Source organism: Abramis brama (assembly GCF_963993115.1).
Source record: "Abramis brama genome assembly, chromosome: 3".
NCBI lineage: Eukaryota > Metazoa > Chordata > Actinopteri > Cypriniformes > Leuciscidae > Abramis > Abramis brama.
The window spans coordinates 13,342,910-13,365,757 of NC_139965.1; the positions used below are offsets into that span (position 1 = coordinate 13,342,910).

General features: G+C 37.2%; 1 protein-coding gene across 1 annotated transcript; it reads right to left on the reverse strand.

Annotated features, from left to right (window-relative positions):
* Positions 1–6,542: 6,542 nt before the first annotated feature.
* Positions 6,543–20,625, reverse strand: tmem88b (transmembrane protein 88 b). Its single transcript, XM_084110286.1, has 3 exons — positions 20,157–20,625; positions 15,937–16,308; positions 6,543–8,191 (listed from the first exon to the last, which is right to left on the reverse strand). Exons 2-3 carry the CDS (start codon positions 16,300–16,302, stop codon positions 7,910–7,912), a joined length of 648 nt encoding a protein of 215 aa, XP_083966412.1. The 5' UTR covers positions 16,303–16,308; positions 20,157–20,625; the 3' UTR covers positions 6,543–7,909.
* Positions 20,626–22,848: the final 2,223 nt, after the last annotated feature.

Sequence of the window (22,848 nt, forward strand, 5' to 3'; positions counted from 1 at the left end):
TAGTGTAACAGTAAACTGTAGTAGCCTATGTAATGTAGTAGTAAACTGTGTGTAGTGTAACAGTAAACTGTAGTGTAACAGTAAACTAACTTTTTTTTAATTGACGCACAAGGGTTAAATACATTTCAGTTAATGTGTTCAATACTTTTTTATAATATCTAAGAACCACTGAGTACTTAGACTTGAACAGTTACCTCAGGATGTGTGGTGTCTGCTGCTGATGTGGCCGTGCCAAGACGCGTCTTCCCAACATCAGGAGCTGATGCAGGAGCCTTAAAAATTATAAGTGTATTAGCAAAAACTTTTTTCATTTACCTAAGCATACTTTTGTGTGGGCTCTCCATTTATTCTGCCCCACCAGGACCAAGGGGGATGTAACAGGTTATTATAATGTATAAACTATGGACTTACAGCTGATGGTGGAATGAATCTGTGTGTGGCTTCTGTGGAGGATCTGGATGGGCCTCTTTTTCTACCCCCTGCATCTAAATGAGGACAAACACGGGTAACGTTAGGCAAAAGTCAATGTCAAAGCAGCAGACAACACTTTCATCGTGAAGTGAGCTTCAGCCATCGTCAGCACAGTGTCTTTATATTGGCTAATTTGATATAGTTTATGCATTAATACAAGGTTCATGCTATGATAACATTAATAATTCTCAACATTATAAGCTGATATAACGTTACCTTGTCTTTCAAAGGAGGCGAGAGCTTCCAACCGCCATCACTTTTGAACCCTGATGAGCAGGAGTTGGCAGTGCTGCAGGACGTGGAGGTTGGATTTATTTATTGTAGAGTTAACGAAAGTTATCTTGAGCATGTCATAACAAATGCCAGTAGACCGGGAAGATTTTAAAACGTGCGGTTCATTCATAAGTTCGCAAGATGCTGTGGAAATAAGTTACAAACCTGAAGAAAACACAACACAAGCGCCGCGCTGAAAAGGGGCGGGCAGTTTGTAACCTCTGTTCTGTGATTGGTAGATCTACGGTCGACTTCTGCGATGTTATTGGTAGTCTACGGTGACTGTAGACTCCCAGCCAATCAGACAAAATTAGCGAGTGCAGCGTCTCCGGTCTATGATTGGCGGTCTACGGTTGAAAACTACGTTATTATTGGCAGTCTACGGACAGCGACTGTAGACTCTCGGCCAATAAGAAGGCCTAATTGTCTACGGTGACTGTAGACATTTCATGACCGTAGAACGCATAATTTGAGCAGAGTTGAAGTTTACTTTATGGAGTTAATATTTAATTCGTTGGAACACCGCGTTGCTCTCAAAACGCACTTTTTACTAGTTTTGCTTTAATCATAGGTTTAAAATAAAACAAAACTTTTTAAATGTCTGACACCGAATTTAATATTAAGCTTAAGCATAAGAAGCAGCTCATGTCTACAAACAAAATTAGGTCTATTTTTTTTAACAGCTCGAGCAACTCCAATCACTTTATTTTAGAAAGTGAAATAGAATCAGGAAAACTGTATCCTACATATTTAATAAATTAATTTATATAAATTCTGATCACGTTATTCTCTGCTACTTGCCCTACACGGACACCATATATTATTTCATATTAATTATGCATTAGGCTACCATATTACCATATAAATGCATTCTACTTAAATAAACCTAAAATAGCGTGAAATTTGTAATTTACTCGGGTTGTTTACCGGATGAAGTAAAGGAGTCGTGTTCTTGATTTTTGTAAGCACTATTAAATTATTCTTGCATGTTTTTATATTTGGTTTTCTTTGTATTTTCAGTGACATGTAAATGCTTCGTTTTGTAGTTTAAGTGAAAATGTGGGCTAGAAACAACGTGTTTTCAGCAGAAATAATAAATGTAATGGTTCAACAGGTTGAGTTTGTGGTGCTAAACTGCAAAGATAATAATGTCTTATGAATGAAATCTTTTTTCTTCGCATTAACAAACTGCTGTAAATGTCCCTGGTTATATGCTGAAAAAACTGTTGCTGCATAATTGTTACATTTTGCACTGTCATTTACGGTATATCACAAACAGAATATATTTCAACCAGCTGAGAAAACTGTTTTGACTGCGTTTTTGCGCCATCTGTTCTAATATCCCGGAAGTGATGTCATATTGTTGCGTGTTTACGTCACGGTTTCGTTTTAACAATAAAAACGACTAAAAACTACCATCTTTCACATATTGTACCAAAAAAAGATGTAATGTCTAACGTTTTCTTTCAACTTGGGTTTTCAAACTGATTATTGTGGTCGTAAAATTACGGTTTTGAACATCTGTGATTCCATTGGCTGATCGAAGCTTCCGTTGCATCATGGGAAAGGGTTCGCTACGAAATAAAAGTATATTATTTTGTTTAAAGCTTGATTTGCGGCGAAACTTTGTAAGATCATGAGACAAGATTCTGGGTTTTGTTTGTATTAAATCATATGAGAAGTGAATTGTAGTGAAGAGGCGTCTCACCGTGGTTGAGAACGATGTTGCCTTCAGTGACTCCTCAAGAGGGACCGTGTAGAACTCATACTTACCTGGCAGGGGAGACACCATGATCATGAAGGTGGTTCACCCAGGGCGAGGCTCAGCCATTGCACTCCGGTTGTGCTGACCCCTGCGAATTCCCCAAATGTGGGAATCTCGACTGCATAATTTCTGGTAGTGGGGGACTGCGTTCGCGCTCTCCCCTGATTTACTGGTACAATAATAGAAATGAAATGTGCACATTTTCTAATGAGTTACTTCATTTATTTGAAGGCTGTGATGCTCTCAAAATTCATCTTTCTTTTTAATTTATGAATTGGTACAGTAGTATCTCTGACATGGACTTGATGACACAGTGGATTATTCTATTAAACACAAGAATCAAGATAATAATAAAAAACAAAACATTCAAAGTAGAAGGGGCGGGAAGTAAATGTTTTTCTGATAAAGAAAGTGCTTAAGAGTTTTTCTTAATATATGGTCACATTTGGTGGTGATGTCCTCCTCCTTCATCACCAGCCACTGCCACGCAGAGCAGTGCGCCTCCTGAGCCATCTTCCGCTCATGGTCTGTCCCAGCCTGCGGGTCAGTCTGAAGGGTCTTGTGCAGGCTATACCACTGCCACATCTCGAGGAACGTGAACGTCCTGAACCGGCCCTGCCCGTAAATGGCCCTGTCCACGTTCATCTCGAGGTGGCAGGAGACCTGTGGTAGCAGCTGCACATATTTCAGCAGGTGCTCTTTGACCCACTTGTCCTTGATGACCCTCTCAGGATGGCGGCTTTCCTTGGCGTGGCGATCAAGGACACTAAAATATAACAAAGCACAATTAATTTATGAAAAACATACTGAACATAGTTTGATTCTGTTTAGTGCAACATGCTTACTATTTAATGTATCCGACATCGTTTTCCACCAGCCATTTGAAAGTGTTTCCATTATATTTTCCAAACGTGATAATCAGTTGACCCAGACACTGCACCTCCGTTGGAGTTGAAGTGACAAGCCGGCACCTCTCTTTAGCTGAAGACAGAAATTGTTAGGCCTCTGATAACGCGCAAGCACAGACACTCTAGTGCACAACAGTAGGTTATCATGACTGCAGTGGAAATATAAGGTGGAAAAAACATCTATGACCCTAATGCCAAGGTATTACCTTTGTTATAAGCCGCCTTCTCGTCCCTCAGCTTGCTGTCGTCAGTGGTTTGGGACGGTTTGAATGACTTGGCCTCCTTTGTTGCCTTAAGAAGGCATTGTTGCCTATCTTGTGGCACACTCGTGTCTAAAATGCTCAATGCAGGCAGCAATGTATCCATTTTAAACACTCCTGTAGGAAACAGTCTGTTACAATCATAATGATAAAAAATAAATATTCTTACCATAGCAAATACAGGGGGTCATGATGAGGTTAAGAGTTATACAGGAGGGGAATTTAAACATGTCCACAAACAAAGGCTTATCTGCTAAGTATTAACCCTTGTGTGTCCTTATTTTTGTCTTTTACAGTTTTGTTTTTTTCATCATGTTGCCTATGTTAATGCCAAATGCATACATTTTGACAAGTGTATTTTTATTGGAATTTTACTATTTCACCCCCATTTCCTTTAATAAATCTATTAAATCAAAAGTTACAAAATGAAATAAAAAAAAAATGTGTGTGTGTGTGTGTGCCTGTAATATTTGAGAGAGAAAAACTACTCTACTGCAAATCACAAATCCAGCCACTGTGTGACCATAATATGAGATATGAGACTGCCACCTTTGATATAATATGATATAAACATTACATATAATATGGCTTTAATTTTCTACCAGTTTCAGAGGTCAGCATGTTTCATAAAATATATATCTTTATATAAAATAATGGTCATAAATCATTTTCATAAATTTAAACCTCTATAACTTTTTTGTTTTGATTTATTTCAACAGTAATCTGCCAAGGGCCTTTGAAATGAGTCCAAACTTAAGTCTGTGCTCCGAAGCTCCGAAGACACAGACATTTTTGTCCTTTGGACCTCAGAGTAACTTTTTATTTATTGACACAAGAGTTAAATACATTTCAGATAATGTGTTCAATATTTTTTTCCTGTTTCCTTTCCACTTTATTTTTCCCCTGTACATTATTTTACATGCTTTTATTGAAAGCTAAAACTGAAAAGAACTTAGGCATATATAATTTTTTTTTTTTTCAATTTGATCTTTTCTTTTCTTTTTTAGCTGGTTTTATTATAGCAAAAGTGTAGTAACCGTGGTTTTATTATAGCAAAAGTGCAGTAAGCATGGTTTTATTATGGCAAAAGTGCAGTAAGCATGGTTTTATTATGGTAAAAGTGTAGTAACCATTGTTTATTATAGTAAAAGTGTAGTAAGCATGGTTTTATTATAGCAAAAGTGTAGTAACCGTGGTTTTATTATAGCAAAAGTGTAGTAACCGTGGTTTTATTATAGCAAAAGTGCAGTAAGCATGGTTTTATTATAGCAAAAGTGCAGTAACCGTGGTTTTATTATAGCAAAAGTGCAGTAAGCATGGTTTTATTATGGTAAAAGTGTAGTAACCATTGTTTATTATAGTAAAAGTGTAGTAAGCATGGTTTTATTATAGCAAAAGTGCAGTAAGCATGGTTTTATTATGGCAAAAGTGTAGTAAGCATGGTTTTATTATGGCAAAAGTGCAGTAAGCATGGTTTTATTATGGTAAAAGTGTAGTAACCATTGTTTATTATAGTAAAAGTGTAGTAAGCATGGTTTTATTATAGCAAAAGTGTAGTAACCGTGGTTTTATTATAGCAAAAGTGCAGTAAGCATGGTTTTATTATGGCAAAAGTGTAGTAACCATGGTTTTATTATAGCAAAAGTGCAGTAACCGTGGTTTTATTATAGCAAAAGTGCAGTAAGCATGGTTTTATTATGGTAAAAGTGTAGTAACCATTGTTTATTATAGTAAAAGTGTAGTAAGCATGGTTTTATTATAGCAAAAGTGCAGTAAGCATGGTTTTATTATGGCAAAAGTGTAGTAACCATTGTTTATTATAGTAAAAGTGTAGTAAGCATGGTTTTATTATAGCAAAAGTGCAGTAAGCATGGTTTTATTATGGCAAAAGTGTAGTAACCATTGTTTATTATAGCAAAAGTGTAGTAAGCATGGTTTTATTATAGCAAAAGTGCAGTAAGCATGGTTAATTTGCTGTTGCTACGGTTTAACTGAATTATATTAACTATATTTGAATTAAAAGTATGATTAATTTTCATAAGGCCCGTCGATGAATGCAACTTGCGGTGCCGTTAGCTGACGCACTTTTCATTCATTCTCATTTGGACAATTTACGGAATAAAATTAATGAAAATGAATGCATTTCTTTATTGTTAATATTATAATACATAAGTCTTACCTCAAACGCTGAATCACAGGTCGTCAAAAATGACGTGTATTTGCAAATATAGGCAATGTAGACTTTTGGCCAGTCGGAAGCCCGAATTGTCTACAGTGTGTAGACTTTCGACCAATCAGAAGACCGAACTGTCTACAGTCTACAGTCTACAGCGTTGCACGTAGCTGGGGCTGACGTCTGCGAATTCCCCAAATGTGGGAATCTCGACTGCATAATTTCTGGTAGTGGGGGACTGCGTTCGCGCTCTCCCCTGATAACTTGTTTGAAAATTAGAATTTAATATTAGTTAGAAATTTTTTTCAGCATTATATATACGCTTGTCTTTCTGTATTGTTAATTTTGTATGGCAAGTATAAAAAAAACGTTATTTGGGGTTAAACAGTGATAGGAGAATGGAAGAAAAGCTCGTTTTGTAATATTATTTCTTGTTTTGAGCTTTTGAGAGGCTGGTCTAGTATATGTATTAGTAAGTTGCATGTTGTTTTTATGCTGCTGATTGTCCAGCACTTTGGTCAGTTGTAAAGTGCTTTATAAATAAAATTAAGTAAATGAATCATTTGCTTCTCAAAATGATTCACTTCTTCGAAGCGTTCGAAACGCCATTCGCTGGTGACCCCTGCTGGCCAGAAGTGTATTTGCAACAAAAACTCAGGCCTAACGTGAATGAAAACAGTTTACAAACTCATCATTGTAAATGTTTTATTGAAAGTAAAATCTATCCAATGTAATTAACTCATTTAATAAGATTAAATAGCAAGCGTCTGTAAACATGTTCTTTTATCAATTTCCAGGGCTTGTTTTGTTTGTTCCATTGATGGCTCAGCTAAACAGGCCAGTAAGAGGCTATTAACTACTATTATTCCTTATAATTAAACTTATGTCTAATTAAAACGTCTACACATTTATAAAACTGATGAGAGTTCAGGTAAAACCCGCATGATTCATGGGTTCACAGAGATCATCACCTCGTTTACGGTAATCACGTGACTTTGGCACTTTGATACACGCTCCGAACCACTGATTCGAAACAAAAGATTCGTAAAGGTTTCGAAGCTTCACGAATCAGTGTTTCGAAATCGCCCGTCTGTATGAAGATTCATTTAAACTCAAACTTGAATTTTTACTATGTAATTTTGCCACCATTACATTTGTTGTGGTATTTTAATTAAAATAATATAAAAAGTAAGCAAAAAATATATAATACAATAGCAAATGCTTTATTATAAATGTGAAATCTTTGATAAAAAGTGGTGTTAACTTCTTTTTTATAGTTTCTTTTTTTAGCTCAGTATGATCACTCTTTTTCCACCATTGAAAAAGTCTGTTTTCACAAATTTCTTTGTTTATCGCTTCGTAAACTATAATTATGCGTGTTTTTTTATTTATTTTTGTCATTCTATGTTTTTAACACTAGAGGATGCTATACGTACATTTATTTCTCTCATGGCAAGTTGACATTTTTGACTATTTTCTGTAGAAGTGCCATTCATTCTGAAAATGATTTAACTCATAGTCCATATTACCTTTGAAAGCCAGAGTGATTCTTCATTTTCCATAAATTGTATATAGTCAAGCAGCTCGGTTGTGTTTGTCCTGAATCCACATTGTGAGAAGAAAAAATAGCACAAGAGCCCACCAATTTTGTGAAATTACAGTATTTGATATGTATTTAATGTAACATATTTAAGGAAAAGAGAAAATACACAACACTGTACATGATATAAGAAAATATGACAAAATATTTTTGACAATGCCTTAAAAGATATAATGTGCTTATTGTATGAGGCCAATAGTGTTTGTTATACATAGAACACATGCACAACATTTTTTGGATATTTGAATTTGATTATTCTATAAATGTCAAGTACTGAAATTCTGCAATAACAAATTGACGAACATGGTGTGTCTGGCTATAAAACATGTTAATCAGTGAGTAAGAATTCCTTATAACACATTGCAGACCTTAAAATAAAAAAAAATTAAAATATATATCACACAAAAAGTAGTGTGCTCATTCACAACTTTCCATATCTCCAGTACTAGTCCTTTCCTTCTAAACCCACACCTTTCCCTTCCCTTCTCTCTTCCCAGACTGCCGTCCACAGCATCCCCCCGCCAGGCCGTGGTGCTGGGTCGCGGGAAGGTTTTTGTAAACGGCCCGGCTGTAAGGAATAAAACACAGACCCAGCTGAAGGTGGCGAGCGAGCCGACAGTACGCAGCCAAGGCCAGAACCAAGAGTGGAGTCACTAGCAGGAAACCCACAACCAGCAGAGCCACGCAGCCGCCGTCATTCAGCAGGTCCGAGCAGTACGGAGTCGAGCCGTGCGGGCGCACCTGAAAACAGAGACATTTGACAATTTTTGTTCATTTACATTTATTCATTTTTAGTATTTTGTAATTTATTTGTAATAAACACTTTAAGTGGACTATTAGAAGTGCTATTTATTTTGTAAATGTATTTTTTTAAACATACGCGCAGAGTGTGACGTCATATTGTGACCGTAGCAGTGTGCGTAGAAATAATTTGTTGGTTGTGCTTTACCACAGTTACATTGATTTCTCGTGTTGGATATAGGGGAGAACGGGGTAATGTGAGACATCGGGTAATGTGAGACAGCTGTATCTAGGCAACGGAACACAATTTTGGCCATTTGACCATTATGTTTTCAAGCCCCTCTCATTTCCCCTTGGCCATGAAGGAGAGGACCTCATGGTGCTGTAGTAAGCATGTTTTTTTCACAAAAATATTTTTTTTGCATGTAAAAGTAAATTTTCTTGCTGTCAACTTAATCAACTGTTGTGCCAAAGCAAATTGATTCAGGTAGAAAAACTTATATCATACATGTTGATGAACTACCAACATATAAAACCATGTGATGATGCTAGCTGAAGAATACCCTGAATTGCTAAGAGAGGTAGTTTTTTTCTAAAATGTGGCGGTGGGGTAAAGTGAGACAAATGCTGTGGGGTAAAGTGAGACATGAGGCACAAGTTAAGTTTAGTCTTAAACATATTTTAACGTAATATTACATGACATGTTTTATTTTTAATGTCATAAACATTGTAGAAAAGCCATCAAAAAGAGAAGGGGGAAGTAAAATCAGTAGCCTAGGGTGCAGTAGCTGAGGCAAAGAGGTGGAGCACCTTCTCCCTCTCACCTTGTCCTAATGGAGCGTTTGTCCCCTCCTCGGCAAAACCCCCAAGGTCCGTTTTAGGACCGAGGTCACTGACACTCTCCCTGGGAGCCTGCTTGGGAGTAAAGTCAGCATGGGAATCTCGTCCATCTGCAACCACACGGACACTGTCCATTTTTGTTTTCGGAGGAGGACCTGGAGTCGCTTCGCCGTTTACCCAGACCGACCGTTTGACAAGCATACGTTTTACTTTGGGATCAACCGAGAAGCTCCGGACGGTGAACCGCGATGCGCAGGCTCTCTACACATGGGTCTCGCTCCACTCGGGCCTGGGCTCGAGACGACACGGCCACTCATAGGGTGTGTGAGGAACCAGGGGCGGGAGGCATCTGGATCGAGGCCGTAACCGGGAAGGGTGCTTTCAAAGTGGGGGGAGGCTCTCGCAGGGCTAAGTTCGGCTCTTAAGGCGTGCCAGGGGGGCCCCAGCTGGCACCGAGGGACTGGGTGTCCAAACTGGACCCTATTTACTGGAAGTCTCACCCGCACAAAGTGCACTTTCTCTGGGCTGGGTCAGGCGGTTTCCACACCAGGTCTGACCATCACGGTTCTCTGGTCCGTGTTCCTTGTCCAAGCGGAGCATTGTCCCTCCTCCACAAAGACCCAAAGGTCCGTTTTAGAACCGATTTTGCTCCAGACGGAGCTCCAGCGGTGGCGGACAAATCCGAATCTGGCCCAGGATGGGCCACCCTCCTTGGGCTGGCCAGGGGACATCTGACTGCATTGAGCTTCCAAATGTATCACAATATTTTGGACATAGTTCTTTTATTTTTTTCAATATCCTCCAGTGTGCTATTCACCCTTATCACGCCAAGGGTGTTGCACCTTCACTTGGATGCGCACCGATGGGTCATCAAAAAAAATGTGCTTAATTGACCAATCCCCATGATTCTGTTACTAGTCCGACATTAGTTCTGGAATGTGTGGTTGTCAAGCTAGCTGTCAGGATTCTTACTGTTACAACATGTGTTGTTATGGAAGTTTCAGAGTGGAAAAAGTAAGTGGATCAGTTTACCCCCAGCTGGTTCACTTTACCCCCTTGATTTCTCTGGTCTGTCTCAGTTTACCCCTAAGTTGGGGTAAAGTGAGACACAAGACCACTTTTTAAAAAACAATCATATTTTCACTGCCCTTTATCCTGAATACATTCTAATAATTTCCATTTCTAGGAAACATCCTGAATTAATGGGAAATGTGTAAATTTGATTGATATATCATTTTACCTCGCTTAGAGGGGAACAAATGTAAAAAATGTCTCACTTTACCCCACTCTCCCCCTATGGCTCTTTTGTTTTGCTTTTGTTTCTCTTTAAAGTAGTTATAGCTGCTATTAAAAAAATAAATTAAAAAAGTAGAAATAATCATCCGCTCTACTCCTGAGTGCAAGTCCACCAGTGTTGTGTAAGGTATAGGCACCTTTTTTCAGCCTGTGGTAGGCACTAGGCATGTTTTTTTTGTGTTTATTTCTATTTCCTGTCGCTGTGGAGGCTCTTTTATTGTATATGACAGTGTAAACAGGCTTGATTTATGTCCCGTTGACCGTTCGGTTGCATAACAATTGAATAAAGCCATATCAATAATGTCAAAAATGTGATTTGGGACGGGTGTGTGAATGCTGTTTAAACGAGTGTAGGCTACTAACCGATACGCTTGTTGTCTTTCGTGGAGTTTTGACGAATTTTATAGACTTTTATAGAGTAGTGGAACCCCCCTAAAACATCTTACCTCGCCCCTGTTTAATTGGTGTGGGGTTGAGGATAAGAGGTGGAATGTGTGTGTGTGTGTGTGTGTAGGCATTGCTGAGGATGGTCTCCCTGGAGGAATGAGTCTCTGAGGTGTGGACAGACAAACAACAGATACACTCGGCAAGAATGTTTGCTGACAGCACAGATCGTTCGTTACATCCATCTATAGGTTTACATGCATCCAAGAAAAAAAAAAAAAATTCTCAAAAACACTTTAATGTTCTCATAATATATATTGCACATCACCTCATTTCTCAAAGATTCTGAAAACGGTTCGTTTGAAGATTCACTCTCCAAATCCCTCCTTTCTGAGAGTCTACTCTGCTCTGATTGGTCAGAAGGCCCAGTCTGTTATGATTGGTCTACTCTGCTCTGATTGGTCAGATGGTCCAGTCTATTGTGATTGGTCTACTCTGCTCTGATTGGTCGGATGGTCCAGTCTATTGTGATTGGTCTACTCTGCTCTGATTGGTCAGGTGGTCCAGTCTGTTGTGATTGGTCTACTCTGCTCTGATTGGTCAGATGGTACAGTCTGTTGTGATTGGTCTACCCACTTACAGTGCACCGGTAACAAAATGCCGATTATTATATCTGAATTTCAGCTCTGGATCTTCCTCAACGTTTGATACACAGTGATATGAATGGTGGCATCAGTTTTACCATACCAATTCTTTTTGAAGTGCATTCAAAGTGGATTCACAGTGCTGAAAACAACACGAACCAAACTCTTCCAGTCTCAGCTACAACTACAGTGTTTGAGGGTCAAAGTAGACGTTGTTCACGGGCAGCCAATGAACACCATAGACTGGCATTATGCAAATGAGTTACATGTTTGTAACAGGAAGTGAGACTGGAATTACTGACGACTTGTTTCAGCAGTTTCAGCAGTTCAGAGTCGATTCTTTCTTTTAGGAGACAATACATTTATTTGTTGTACACTTTGATCTTTAAAACTTTGCAGACCTTTTACAGTCACAAACAGCTGTACTACACACTGCATGAAAAGTAACAAGCGAAAAAAGCATAATAGGGGCACTTCAAATAATTTTTTATTTTATTTTATTTTTTAGCTGCTTTGTGCCTGATCACTACAAAAATATAAGAGAATTTGCTTTTTTCACGATCATGTTGCATATTTATCCTTGGTTGATCCGTCAACTTGCCTGAAGCTGCATTAGTAATATATGTTTCAGACAGACACCAGACAATTTTAGTTTTCCACTGTGATTCTTTGGTTAAATAGTATTGCACAGGAGGAAGGGTAATTGACGGATGAAACTGACCCCCACATTCTTTATCTATTCCCCTGTGAGACGGAGGGAAGCAGAGTTTAAGAAGAGTGACTGAGTAAACAGGGAGTAGGAGGGTGAAAAACTGATAAAGCGCATCTGTGTTTGGATCTGCTCTTTCTCACTCTGACAGGTTTCTTCACTCAAGGAGATACTTGTAAAAATCACAGTTAAATCACAGTCGTACTTAAAGGTGAAGTAAGCCAGTGTTTCTCAACTGGTGGGTGACGGAGTGAACTGTCAAAGAAACATCAACGACAGAAAAACAAAAACGTAATTCTAAATGTTTTTTTTCGGATGTGAGACTTTTGATTTTCAAAAACGCGCGTGAAAGTGTACAGAAATGTTGTCAGACGTGCCTGAGAAAAACGTTGTTGTCCCGATTCATTATCTGCGGAGATGTTGTCACGCTATACGTTTGTGTCATTTTTCTAACGTTATTTTCGTAGCTTGTTGAGAAATAAAAATCTCTCACCTCAGAAAAACAAACTTTCCTGTCCTATCAACCACTCTTCAGATGTGGCGGCGCGCGCTTTATATCACTTCAATATACCAAGTGCAAAGAAACTACGAATATGCAACGTCGTAGTTACGTTGTCAATTAGTAATTCACGAGTTCACACTTACAAATAAGTCAGATAGAAAAGAATAAATGCGTATTTGGCGTGCTGTCCGAGGTATTCGGCCCGAATCAAAAGTACTCCCCCGTATTCCTGTCTGTGAAAGAACAAGCCGAGAGTGAGGAGTCGGGGTGGTGGAGGGATGCTGAAAACTGTCAAGGAATGTTAGGTGAGTTGACAGAGTGAATAAATATATGCTTCCTCTCATGCTGATAGGGTAGACATGGTAATTGTTTGATGACAAGTTGATTGAACTGATTATTTGAACGTGCTCCTCCCGAACTTTATTTATGAAACATGTGCTGAAATAGAAAAGTAAAGTACCAATAAATCACTTAACTGCTACGTCGTGTGTTAGCTGGAAAGGATTTGCATGATGTTTTCAACATATTCAACATGGTAACTGCTGTTTTCACAACCCCAAAATTACTATTTATTTTCACTTTGTGTATTTTGCATATTTTTTTTTAATAACTGTGATGGCTTACTAACTTACCAACCTTAGCAAAAGCTAGTTTGGGACTGCTAATACTGTTTATTCATCAGTGTCAGTCATTTTCTTACAATTTAGGCTGTGTGTATGTTAAGTAAAAGAGGGACATTACTTGTGTTTGTCAACAATTTTTGTGAAAAAACAAGTGGGTCTCGACTTGACCATGGGAAAATTGGGTCCCATGGCCAAACCAGTTGAGAACCACTGCAGTAAGAAATGCTGTTGAAAATGTTGTGAATATTTACTAGATGTTGTTCAGGTGGAGCAATGAAGGGAGGGGTGTGTTTATTTGGTTGTCGATTTCATGTATGGTTTATTGCACCTTATGTCACGTTGATTTGTATAGCTCTTTTCACAATACAAATAGTCTCAATTATCCTCTTGAATCCTATTATGTGTTTTTGACAGACTCCTGAGGAGTCGACTGCTTATTTGAAGTGACAAACTATTCACACCATGGTGGTCTGCTGTTCCTTACAGATCTTTGAATTCATCTCTCGTTCATATGTGTCACTAATTGGTCTGAGTGGCCATTGATCTTTGATCTTAAGGTCTGATAATTGGAGAGGCTGGAAGAATTCAGCCTTTATTTACACACACTGACCCTTCCTGACCCATGGGTGCTATGTGACGATGGCTTAAGCTGTTTTCTTCTAGAAAGAGACAAAGAGTGAGATGGAGCGTATCTAACAGAATCTTGTCTGTTAATTTTGTAGTAGCGTTTGAGAGAGAAATAGACGATCTTCTCTTCTGTGGGTCAAAGTGCAAGATTGCCTATAGTCACTATACAACTATGTGAGAGAACTTTTTTTCGCATTATTAAACTCCAGTAATCCACTCCTGTCCTGAAACACTTCTCATCTGACGTCATCTTCAAACTCCTGACCTGCCCCTGCTAATACTCCTGCACTCAAACTGCTGAGAAATGCCCGAGATTAAGAGATTACTTGGTGAATCAAAGAGAAACAGAGGCCAAACTCTCATAAATCCCTAGGAGAATATCTCTGAATCATGATTAGCTTTTATTCTGAGTCTTTTTCCCAGATTATAAAGGACATTCCTTTAGTGCTGCTACACTGTTTGTCTTTCAATATGCTTTAAGCATAAATGACTCTTGTTAAATGGCTCTAACTTCATCTCACTTTCATTAATGCAATGCCCTGTTTTCTACTTTAAATCAACACACTTCACGTTTACAATTCATTTAAAATGCTGCTTGCAGAATTTTGACATGCAATATGTCTTTATAGGACTTATTTTACGTTTTTATTACTTGTATATAAGCAAGCACTACATTGTTTGGCGCTGAATTTATTTAGATCTGAACTGTTGGCTGTTTCAAGATGTTGCATTTGATGGAGCATTTGTAGTGAAGGCACCATTATTATGAAATCATCTTCACGTTGATATTATATCTGCAGAATCTGTGTCTGTTTTGTATAGACCTGCTTTTATTACTTTGTGAAGTTTTTGTTATTGTGGTTTGTTTTGTAGAGTGTTTTTGGCCCAACGTAGCTATAAATATATAAATGAAGCATTTTTAAAAAAATGATTTAACTTTTTCCACTCCATACTCTGTTCTGAATAAACTGAGAATCAAAGATTTTTTTGTTTAAAATAGATATTATGATTCTCTCGCGATTCTAAATATACAACTAAACAAAACATTCATTTATTTTTAAATAATTCAAATTAAATATATTTTTAAATAGACTGATTCAATGACTCACGCATAAAGAATTTACTTGTTTCACTTCACTTGAACAAATTTATGATTCAATATAGTCGCCACCTACTGGTGTAAGGATGTCATTGATATAATCTTTATTAGAAGTGTGAAGTTTCAAATTCAAAAGGTGATTTTTTTTTTTTCTATTTTGATCGCTTCTGTAGACATCAGTGTTTATATCTGAACTATAAACTTTTATCCCATAGTTTTTATCACATGGGTGTTTGAATCGAGATCGCGATCTTTGAACAATTAATCGTGCAGCTCTACTGGTTGTGTAGCTATACTATGTTTAATATGTTTTATATTTGTGAGTAAAGTTTATTTTGTGTGTGTAAATTTTCTATTTTATTTTAATGTTTCTCTTACAAAATTTGTCTTATTTATGTAAATAAAATAATTTTAAGAATTTATAATTATTATTTTAGACAGTTTTCAGGTTGTTTTTTTCTCCTGTGTCTATACGTATCCTCATCACGTGAATTGAGCAACTTTGAGCTGCGTGTTTACTGTCGTGTCCAAAATCAGTTCACACATCCTTCAAAAACAGCCTTTTCATAAACTCTGTATATCGTATATGTGACCCTGGACCACAAAACCAGTCACATGGGTCAATTTTTTAGATTTATACATCATCTGAAAGCTGAATAAATACTATTTGAAAAACTGGAATCTGATTAGCTTTCTGAATCTGGAATCTGAAATCTGCAAAAAATCGCCTCTAAAGTTGTCCATTTATCTTCACGACTGTGCTGCATTCCCTCACAAAAATAAATGTTTTATATATTTATGGTAAGAAAATTTACAAAATATCTTTATAAAACATGATCTGTACTTAATAGCCTAATGATTTTTAGCATAAAAGAAAAATCGATAATTTTGACCTATACAATGCATTGTTGGCTATTGCCACAGATATACCCGTGCTATTGTAACTGGTTTTGTGATCCAGGGTCACACATTCTTTTGATATTGTGAGCAGTTTGATGCACTTCTCCCATGCAACTCTTACCGTTGAATGACAGAGAAAGCCGAACACCACCATGACAATAGCAGGAGTGAGGATGAGCCCGAAGACACAGCCGGCCAGGCAGGCGTTGATGGCAGCGATCAGCAGGTTCTGCGCGGTCACCAGCACTGAGCAAGCCCAGCAGTCCAGAGACCCCCGCAGCTCCAGCGGACCCTCCGCAGCCGAGTACGGGGGAGGCACGACCACCCCGGATCCTCCGACCGGGGTCCCGGCGGGCACAGTCGAGGCCAGGGAGTTTGTGTGCTGGAAACTAGGGTGATGGTGGTGATGGGTGTTGGTTGGGAGCTCTTCAGAGAGGTCGAGGGCCTGGTGATGAGCCCCCTTCTCCAGTGTGCCATTCATGCTCATCCTGATCTAAGGATGATAGAGAATGAAAGACTTTACAAAAGTAAAATAAAGCAATAAGCCCCGTGAAGCCGTGATTTACAGTGAGTTTAGAATAGCTAAGGGGCATTGTTAGGCATTTCAAGTTTTAACCCTGGCTTTCAGGACTACAACTGGAACGGCTCCCCCCTCAACCCACTACTACACTGTAAAAAGTGATCAGTTGACTTAATAATTTTACGGCAACAGGTTTCCTAAACAAAAATTTGTTAAGTAAATAAACTTCATGCTTAATCCAAAAAAATTAAGTAATGTGGAATTGTCAAGTACATTTAACTTAATTTTTTTCAGTTAAGCATTTTGTTATTTACTTAATAATTTTAAGGCAACGGGTTTACTAAATTTTAGCAAGTAAGTGAACTGAACACTTTGTACAAATGTATGCTCCCTCCTGCCAGCTCAGGTCACTGAATCAGCGACATCTTTCCCTCACAACGAGGCAAAAAGTCACTCTCCAAAACCTTCACTCTCTCTGTTCCTCTATGGTGGAATGAGCTGAAACACTGTAAACCCTAACGCTCAAAACAATCAAATTCACTTTTATGAGTATTTAGTACTTTCTTTTTCTTTTGAGTTCATAAAACTGACACATTTTAAGTGATCTGAATTGTTTTCTAGTTTTGAGTTTTATGAACATGTTTCTTTTAATTTAGACAAACTTAAATTTCTCTGAATCTGGGCTGGGATTTCTATTTTCCAGCATGCTTTGCCATGACACTCAAAAGTGAGAGCAAATGCTCAAATTAAGTGTTATATAATATTTTTGGTGCCAGATTAATGTTAAGTGGGAGATTTAGTAGTGTTTAATGTTTTGTTATACTATAAGAGTTTCTGTTATGTTGTTTTTTTGTAGGGTTATCATGGCATGAGCTTAGTTTGAGAACACATATATAGTAAATGTTTCATGTTACTGTACTCATTCAGCAAGTGCTATGCTGTGTTACAAATTAGCAAATTAGCATTTATTGAATTAGCTGGTTAAAGCTATAAGTTTCCTCTACTAAAAATATTTCAGTCAAGATTACATGATAATTTTAAGTTAAATGTATGAATTAGCTTACTCAGTTATTTCAAGTTAGGAGCATTTAAAATGAGAACAAAATAAAAAAGTTATGCGTTCTTAAACTGTAGATTTCTTAACTTAAAAAAATTGTATGTAGTCTAACCGATTACCTCAACTTATTCGGGTTTACAGTGTTGTCTAATTAACCTGGCATTGTGTACTATGACGATTGTTGGCTCTTTGATAAATTCTTTGTTCTTCTTTTGTAAGTCACTTTAGATAAAAGCGTTGGCTAAATGCATAGATGTAGTTAACCCTTAAATGCATTAATGTTTCGCCAATCATAATTATATATTTGGGTCTTTAGCGACCTGGATCTACAGTATTCAACATCTGAAGTGAATCAAAACCTTTCATCAAAGTTATAAATGAATTTTGAACAATACCTGTTCTTGTCTTAGAACAACTTTGATGAACTTTTTTGATCCACTTCAAATGTTGACTACTGTATATCTAACATGGAAAACTATGATATGTTAATAAAAGTTACAAAAGAATAAAATAATGCATTATTCGTTACCTTTTAGAACTTGAAAGGGTTCAATTTGAGCAGATGTTTCTATCATCATCAGAGCTCATTTAGCATCTGGCTTATATTGGCTCTGTAATTGTGATATGTTTGCGAACAACAGCGGCTGCAGGAAACTCTAGGTTATTTCACTCTGAGCAATTGTTTGAAAATCTAAAAAAGCTTGTTACTTTGGTGGATGCGTTCATAGGTGACTTTGACATCTGTTTCCTAAAGTTCAGAGCAAGGTTAAATCACTTATCGCCAGGAAACTAGGGTTGTATGATCCTTTAATTAGGTCTTTAATCAGAGACTGATTGTTATCTGAAAGCCAATTGGCCCTTTGTGGCGGAAACTAATTGGTATTTCAGTGTGTTTGGAACAACACAGGCGATATGATGAAGTGATTAAGAGTGAGAAGCCTTGACATCGCAGTAACACACCTCTGGAGATTTGATCTCTTTTATCATGTATATGGGTATGAATGATGTCACCCCAAATTAAAAAAAGAATAATAATAATATTAATTTTCATAATTAAGCACCCTCCCCCAATCACTGTTTCACTTTTAAGTTTTGTATAATTTATTTATTCTAAATTTGTCAAATAGTAATGAGATCCATCCTTTCAGGACACAATGATTGTTAGAAAAATAAAATCAGCATTAATTGCGGGTGGTCCAACAAATGCTACTATGATGTAAAAATGATTGTTTTAGTTGGTAATGAGATTTTGTCAGAGTACAAAAATAGAATATGTCACAATGCTAAAATCCTTATGATCCTCAAGAGGCTTAATTTTCTTTATGCATTTTTCCCCCCCTTTTTTTTCTAAATTTTAAGTAAAAATGTATACACGTCATTTAAATAGCAAAATATATATAAATCAGAAAAAGTCACTTTTATTGTCATAATTTCTTCCAAAAATTGTCTTGCTTCTCATGACACTCATGAAACAATCAATACCATAAATATACAATATAGTTGGAAAGAGGTTAGACTGACATCCCCCCCCCCCCCCTCCGGTTAGACTGACTGACCGTCCAGATAGAACTCCAGAACAATAGACCGAGGTCAAACTACATAAATACTTCACACGCCAGACAGCTGTGGCCTCGATGCCATACGCTAATCATCTAAATATGGATACAGGATGGTCTCCGACTCTCACACACACACACATACACTCTCATCCTTAAACACTAGATCCTGAATATGCCATCAGTGATGCATGATGAGGGTGATATGCACACGTTTGTGCGCTTGCTGACCGTTGTGTTGTCTTCCTGTCTTTGTATTCTGTTTGTTAGCGCCTAATGTATGGCATGTGACTCGGCATATAACAAACACTCGATCACCCCTCACAGGAAACCTGAACACAAGCGCACACTATGCCAAACCTGGAGAACACACACTGCTCCACCCGCTAACACTGTTTCCACTTTTCTGGGAATCACACAATTGAGAATTAATCTGGAGTAAATATTACTCAGAATCAACCTTATTTATGCATGTATAAAGCAGAAACGAGCTACCAATATATAGCAACTTAAAAATCTTTATAGGTGGAATTGTTTTTACTTTGCTATTTGTATTAGGTTTGATGTGATCTTATACTGATTCATGAACATTTTTGATCAATGCCTGCTTCTACTTGATGGGGTATTTTAACTGATTAATCCATATACAGTATAACTTCACTGGTAAACACATAGTTCATTCATGAAACTAACGCTGTGGAATTAGCCAACCAGATTTACTTCAATATATATTCGTAACTTAGCCGGCAAGATTATGAAAAAATCTGTTTACCCCTCCTCCTCCCCAGCACCACCTGTAGACGTCTGCTATGGGTTTTTTAATATATTCTTGTCTTTTATGCATGTTATTTTAACTAAGCTGCTGAACAAATTCTTGTCTTTGCTCAGCAGTGGTGTAGCAGATCTCGTCCGCCAAAATCAAGCATATGTACTTTACATGCCCCATGCCAATAAATGCTGGTTAAATAATTCACTTTGAGAGTTATCATGATTAAAACAGTCTTTAAATGAAAGGTAGCAGGTATGCACTTGCAACACTCCACACTAGAAGTGCACATGCATAGTTCACACGCTGATCTAACGGTTATGTGAATTAATGTTAAATAAGCAATCAAACAGATCCGTGAATTCCAAGCATTCCCCTGCTGTGGCCTCTGATAGGTCAGTCTCACATGCACCTTATCAAGCCCTCTGCACCCCCCACTCACCCGATGCTGAGAGTCTAGTAGTCCTCTTCTTCTTGTTGCCTTTGTCTAACTCAACATGCACTCTTTGTTTTTTGTTCTTTTTTGGAATTCCTTGTTCAGAAAGTTCTAGAATCTCTAAAATTCTAAAAACGTTTTCCCTTGCTGTTCTAGACGGATCCTTGCTCTCATTTCTTGTGTTCTCTGAAGTGCAGCTGTTTTTGGCTGTGTATGAGTCCACTCGCTCTCTGTTAGTGAGGCGGACTGAGATATGGATGTATCCCGCCTGGCAGTTATAGCAGTGCCTTTCTCTGTGCCTCCCTCATGCCCCCTCCCCCTTTTCCTTACCCTTCTCTTCTCCTCTCACTCCCTTTCTTTACTTTTTGTATGGGGGAAGGAATGTTTATTTAAAGAGCCGAAGTGAAGACTTAAATTACTGCTGATGGATAGAGAGTGACATGAAACCACCTCTTCCACACCTCCTTTCTCCTCTGCTCGAAACATAAACTGCTCTGACCACATGGTGCCAAGTGTTGTTTTTCCTGTAATCTTGTGGTGGTTTGGTTGATGTTGCCCAAGTGATCTGTACATAAACTCATGTTATCCATCTTCCTCCACCCATAATGCACTTGTTATGCAACAATCAGTCTTTTAGGGGACATTTCAGGGATATAAATATAAAAATGTGTTGGCTCAACAAACAAACATAATGTAACGGTTTGCATTTATTTTTTTTATTTTTTTTTGAGTTATGACAACTTCTAACAAACTACATTGACTTAGAGGAACTTAATTCGTAGCATGAATGGACACACATTTTTAAGTTGATTACTCAGAAAAATTAAAGGTACGCTTACGTATTTCCTTTGTGTTTTTCGCATACAGACAACATTGTCGAAACGATCTGCTAGTTTCAAGTCGGATCTGCGAAAACGGCTAAAACCGCTGTATTATTCATGCCAGGCCAGTAGTTGGCGATGTCACTTTGTAAAGAAACACTATGCGTCTGTAGACTGAACACGTAATACACATGCGCATGACGTCACCATTTTCACAGATGATAACAATGTCGTTTTCAAAAACGTACACTTTGAAGCCCATTTTCAAAAGTTTGCGTTTTTAGGCCCCCAAAACGTCATTGTCATGTAAATGAATGGCCAAAACGCATAAAGTTTTATGTTAGTTGTGTAAACGGCCCCCAGGTCACCTCAACTTTACTTGAGCTGTAGCCCTGGAACCAATTAATCTTATCTATTTGAATTAAAATACGCAGCTAGTATAGCACATGCTTAATGTGACTTGTTCAGCATGTACATTTTATGAACAAGAGATTACTTGCCACTGGCATTAGCTCAGTCATATTTGCTCTTGAGTACAATGGTAACCACAAAAACCTCAACATTACAGAAACTCTTTTAAATGTCAAACATAACGGCATTAAACACTAACAGGTCTTTTCTTTCACTAAAAAACAAATAAAATAACACTTATTTTTAACATTTAATCTCCTGATCCAGTCCTATGTAAAGCATGCTGGGAACTAGAATTCCACTGCCCAATTACAAGACAATTTCATTAAGTTACTACAACATATTTTTTAACCGAAAAAATTTTTTGTTGAGATTTTGCGTTTAAATTACCTACAATATTAAGTTAATGTAACGATCAACATTATTACGTCAACAGAACACAAAATAATGTTCACAACTCCAAAATGGCCCATATACATAAATAACTGGCTTGTTCATCATAACGTTAACACATTTCATTACATTTAATATATATAGGTTTTGCTATTAGAAATTAAAAGAATTTTGCACTTCCAGTCTTAAATCTTGTCTGCCTCAATTCTCTCTCCTCTTTGGGCCAAAGTGATGTTCGGAGGGGATATTTGACTTTATTACCCTACAAGTTTGATTAAAATATGAAAAAAATATTTTATATTTAAATACTTTTAAATTTAACATTTTTTAAAATGCTACACCTGGTTAAGGTTTTATTTATCTGCCAAAATTATTTGGCAAAAAAAGTCAAATTACAACTACAGGTTTTATGTTACTTAGAAAAAATGCATAGAAAAACAAAAAGCTCAAAGGAAAAAGCTCAACATAACCAGTTATTAATATTTCGTTGGTTCTTTCTTGTTTTTGCATGTTTATAATTTCTTTGTATGACAGCCTGGCCAGAACTAAGTCCGCACAATTTGGCATGTTTCATTGTGTTATCATAAATAAAAATTGACTCCAAGCACTATGCAATACGCTATAAAATCCTTTTTAATAATAAAAACAAATTTTTAATAATATTTGAATTTGCCAATTTTAATAGGCCGGATATCAGTTTTGGCCACTATTGTAGAACAATATGTATATTTAAAGAATATTTTGACATTAAAATATGTTATTTTGTGAAATGTACAATTATTTTATTCATGCTAAGAGTAAATCAAGGTTGCGATCATGATGTAGAATTAGACTGATATAATGTGGCCAGATACACTGAAAGATCACACTGGAAAAAAAATGGTCCAGAATTGAAAGAGTGATTTAAAAAAAAACATTTTGTTTTTGCTGATCAGCTTATCATAAAAAAGTAAAAGTGTGAAAAGGAAATAATGTAGGCAACATTTAAGAGCAAGACCAGCTTTCCAGTTAACTGCCCTCATCCAGACCAAGGATATCTTCAAAGGTTAACATGCTTTAAAGTTGAAAAGTCC